At 46.2% G+C, this 5,000-nt stretch overlaps 1 protein-coding gene across 3 annotated transcripts in view; it reads left to right on the plus strand.

The window, feature by feature from the left end:
• Positions 1 to 5,000, plus strand: part of palm2akap2 (PALM2 and AKAP2 fusion) — a 131,379-nt gene that overhangs the window by 9,317 nt on the left and 117,062 nt on the right. For 2 of the 3 annotated variants that reach the window (XM_030341645.1, XM_030341646.1), the window contains exon 2: positions 321 to 372. In XM_030341645.1, the coding sequence (XP_030197505.1) occupies positions 321 to 372 (52 nt within the window). Of the gene's footprint in view, positions 45 to 320; positions 373 to 5,000 lie in introns of all 3 variants that reach the window. The other variant, XM_030341647.1, reaches the window with a different exon arrangement.

The raw sequence follows: 5,000 nt of genomic DNA on the forward strand, positions 1-5,000 counted from the left end.
AAGACTATTTCCTTCTGGATTCCCGCGCTGTGTCTCCTGCTACTGTGCGTCTCTCTCTAGCTCTCCCTCCTCCCCCCCTCTCTCTCTCTCTCTCTCTCTCTCTTTCTTTACCTCTTTCTCTCCGCTTGGATTACTGGGAAGGAAGACCTGATCTGGATAGACCCCTTGCTTCTACCCTTTCTTCTCCCACTCCCTCTTCCTTCTCCCTCCTCTCACTTTCTATATCTCCCCCTTTCCTTCTGCTGCTGTGTTGAGGTGCTGATCTGTCTCCCCCCCCCTCTCCTATCCTCCTCACCTCCTGCTCTCCTCTTCTCCTCCAGAATGTCCTCCATGGATAACAAGCTCCACAAGGAGAGGCTCCAAGCCTTGGCGGTAAGTGGAAGTCCCTACTTCTTATTCTTCTACTTTCCATGGCTTTTCATCTCAAACCGTTTGGTCTGTTGGTTATCCAATTGTAAGTTTAGTTCAGCCTGTTTGTTCACTCACTTGTTTACCCGGCTGTTTATCTATCGGTCTGTCTATCTTGTCTGTCTTGTCAACAGAAATGTCTCTCTCTCTCTCTCTCTCTCTCTCTCTCTCTCTCTCTCTCTCTCTCTCTCTCTCTCTCTCTCTCTCTCTCTCTCTCTCTCTCTCTCTCTCTCTCTCTCTCTCTCTGTCTCTCTCTGTGTTGTGTTCCCGGTTGCGTGTGTGGAGGTTGGGGGATGGAGACTGGAGTGTCATAAATATTTGGCCTGTTAAGCCCTTTGAGACTGTAATGGTGATAAGGGCTATACAAATATAATTTAATTGAATTGAATTGAAAGTTGGTGGGAAGTCAGATGTTTTCTTTCCAGATGTGTGTAAGAAGGTCTTGAGTCATGTAGTGTTGGTGGTTTTCCCAGAGCCACGCACCAGGTCTGGTCTGGGGGTCGTGGATCTGGGGCTCTTGGGTCTTAGGTCTGGGCGTCTGGGTTCTTGAGATCTGGGTCTGGAGGTCTGGGGTCTCAAGGTCTGGGGTCTGGGGGTCCTGGTTGTTGGTCTTGCTGATACTGGTTCAGATGTACAGACCAGAGAGCCCTAGCCTTGGACAACATTTGACGCCAGCAAGGAACCACACAGCATACCACACTCACACACACACACGCACACACGCACACACACACACACACACACACACACACACACACACACATACACACACATAGGTGGGGTAACAGCCGATGTAGCAACTATTTCAGCCACGTTGAACCATGGCATCCATGCTCACATGATCTGACTGAAGTCTCTCATTCACTCACTTGCTCTCTCTCTCTCATTCACTCTCTTGCTGTCTCTCTCTCACACTCGCCCGCACACTCTCTCACTAAAACTTGCAGACAAATGAATTGTGTGGGTTTTGATGAACCCCTAGAAAGGTTGGTCCGGTTATTCATGGAAATAACGATTAGGTTGGTGCATTGGTCTGGTTATTCAGACAAAAGGGGTTTCTGTGCATTCAGATGCGGACGTGGTAATATGGGTTTACTTCTGTTTGGCACCCGGAGGCCCCCATAGGACGTTCCACAGTGTGATGTTATCTGTGTTGATCTATGCAGGGCTTTGGTTCATAGTAGTGGAGGTGTCAACAGTTTAGCAACACATTAAAGCTGTGTGTCAAACAGAGGTAAACCATCTGAGTCTGCTGGCTCCGGCAGTACAGTCTGCATCATCTCAGCTGTGTGTGTGTGCGTGTGTTTGTGTGTGTTTTGGTTGATATCCAACAAGGGAGAGCAGTCCATACAATCATAAACACACACACGCACGCACGCACGCACGCACACACACACACACACACACACACACACACACACACACACACACACACACACACACACACACACACACACACACACACACACACACACACACACACACACACACACACACAATCATAAGGCAGGCAGTAATGGCTTGGCCTCAGCAGTTAAATACCGAGTGGTTTCTATTACAGGCTCAATACTGGGACATTATGGTGCAGCAGAACTCACAACCTAGCTGTGAGACAAGCAGTAGATAAATAAATACATTAGACCTACTGCTCACTGAACTTAGGGACTACAAACTCATTAGACAGGCTGGTCATCTTTCTCATATACACATTTCCCATGTTTACCTGGCTTGTTTTAGGGTTTCTGTGTGTGTGCGTGTGTTTGTGTGTGCATTTGTGTGTGTGTGTGTGTCTGTGTTGGAGGTGTGTAGGTGTATCTGTGTGTGTGTATATGTTTATGTGAGTGTGTGAACCGATTCAGTCTGAGAGTGTAATCAATATTTCATTCTTATGGGGACTGGCCGGTATCGCTGTAAGTGTCTGACTTCATCAATATTTATCAGCTCTTTGTGTCGACCTGCAGAGCTTCCTCTGTCACCTCATCCACCGCTCAGCAGGCTACTGTTGATTGCGCTACTGCCTGCTATTGCTAATGGCAAGGTAAGCTAGGCTACTGCTGCTATCGCTACTGAATAGGCTACTGCTGCTATCGCTACTGACTAGGCTAGTTAGACAACTGCCTCTATCCCTGCTGGCTATGCTAGCTAGGCTATTGCTGATATTACTACTGAGTAGGCTAGTTACGCACCTGCTTATATGCCTATTTGCTATGCTAGCAAGGCTATTGCTACTATCACTACCAGCTAATCTTGCGAAAGAACTACTGTTATCGCAACTGGTTGGGCTAGCCAGGTTACTCCTGATACAATATCCTAGAAACATCGCTATGCTAACAAGTGCTGTTTCGAAATAGTAACAGTTTAATTCATGCTCTGGGCTACAGGGCTGCCATCTAGCAGTAGCTAGGCTTTTGTCATGGCAATGGTACTATACTGGGGGAGCGTGTCTATGTTCCCCGAGTCCTATGTTCCCCGGTCCTATGTTCCCCAGGTCCCTTTTTTTTTTAAAAGGGTCCTATGTTCCCCGCTTTTTCCCAAAAAGGGTCCTATGTTCCCCGATATGTATGTGACCGGGGAACATAGGACCCTTTTTCAAAAAAGGGGTCCTTTGTTCCCCGAGAGGGGAACATAGGACCAGGGAAACATAGGACCCTTTTTAAAAAAAAGGGTCCTATGTTCCCCGGTCTGTTACTTTTTCCACCATTACTGCCAAATTCCGGCCGAGATAACCACCATTGCATGTCTTTACCTTTTGTGGAAGAGGGAGAGACTTCGGAGAGCCCGACGCAGTCTATTCATAATATTTTAATGACCACGGAAGAGGCAGAGAATGAAGTAGGCCTATTGATTAGACAGCGATTTATTAGATACCACCGCTAATAAACCGTTGGAAAACACAAGACCGGTAACCATAGCAACGCCGGTAAACAAAGCCCGAGAAGCCAAATCCCTACGAGAGCTCCCCGCGCTACGGCAATCAGGAGGCGCACACAGCTTTTGGCCGTGATATATATATATACAATTATATTATATTATATACTATTATATATAGAGCTCCGGGAGTCGCAAACGGCAACAATCACTTTCTCCTCCATGCTAAGGTTCATCCCGGACTGCACTGCACTGAGTTGGCCGGTTGAACGCTGATTGGCTGTTACGTAACACATGTCAATCGGTGGCCACGCTGTTGAACGCTGATTGGCTGTCATCACGCGAATGTCGTGTCAAAGTTTAAATATTTTTAAAGATTGATAGATTGCGGGGAACATACCCCGCAACAGTGGGGAGCATAGGACCCTTTTTCAGAAAAAGGGTCCTATGCTCCCCTGTATGTATTGCTACAGGGGAACATAGGACCCTTTTATGGGAAAAACAGGGAACATAGGACTTAAAAAAAAAAAAGGGTCCTAAGGGTCCTATGTTCCCCGAGGGGGGAACATAGGACCCGGGGAACATAGGGACTAGCTACAGCTAGACTACTGTTTTGGTAACATTGTTCTAATTGCTAGCACTGGATTACTTGGGATGAAAACATCTTAATGTTAAATACAGTAAGCAAAAGGCTCTCACAGGAACCTGTTCTATTCCTCAGGTCCTACTGAGCCAGGGTGCTCAGCAGCACTTACCCTGAGTGACTCCCCCCATGCTCCATGTGTTAAACCAGTTGACCCTGGTCTGGGAGGGCTGAGCTACTGGAGAACTGGGAGAGGGATTAGACAGCAGACAGCTGCCATCTCGGCGTCTACATCCTCCTGTTACTGTTACCATTTAGTTATATAGCAGATACTGTTATAAAAAGTGAATTACAGAGATTTAAAATACATATCAATAAGAACAGGTAGGAATCAGGACATATAAGAATATCTACAGGTTGGGCTGCGGAAATCAAACCCAGTGCCATTTAGCTGGAAGCATAACACCCTAACCTGGATCTGATTAACATGTTACATACTGCATGAGGGGGAGAGAGGGTTAACATGGTATGTACTGCAGGAGGGGGAGAGAGGGCTAACATGTTCAAGAATGCAGGAGGGGAGAGAGAGTTAACATGTTATGTACTGCAGAAGGTGGGAGAGGATTAACATGATATATACTGCAAGACGTGGAGAGAGGGTTAACATGATATATAGTGCAGTGTGGAGAGAGGGTTAACATTTGATATAGTGCAGTGTGTGGAAAGAGGGTTAACATGTTATATACTGCAACATGTGGAGAGAGGGTTAACAGGTTATATACTACAGTGTGTGGAGTGAGGGTTAACATTTTATATACTGCAGCACATGGAGAGAGGGTTAACATGTTCTGTACTGCAGGAGGGGAGAGAGGTTTAACATGATATAGACTGCAGTGTGTAAAGAGAGATGGGTAACATGTAATATACTGCAACATGCAGAGAGAGTGTTAACATCTTATATACCACAAGACGTGGTGAAAGGGTTAACATGTTATATACCACAGGAGGGGGAAAGAGAGTTAACATTGTATATACTGCAGCATGTGGAGAGAGGGTTAATATGTTATATACTGCAGGAGGGGTAGAGAGGGTTAACTTGATATAGACTGCAGCATACCGAGAGAGGGTTTACATGTTATAT

Source organism: Gadus morhua, chromosome 19, assembly GCF_902167405.1.
Source record: "Gadus morhua chromosome 19, gadMor3.0, whole genome shotgun sequence".
Taxonomy (NCBI): Eukaryota; Metazoa; Chordata; class Actinopteri; order Gadiformes; family Gadidae; genus Gadus; species Gadus morhua.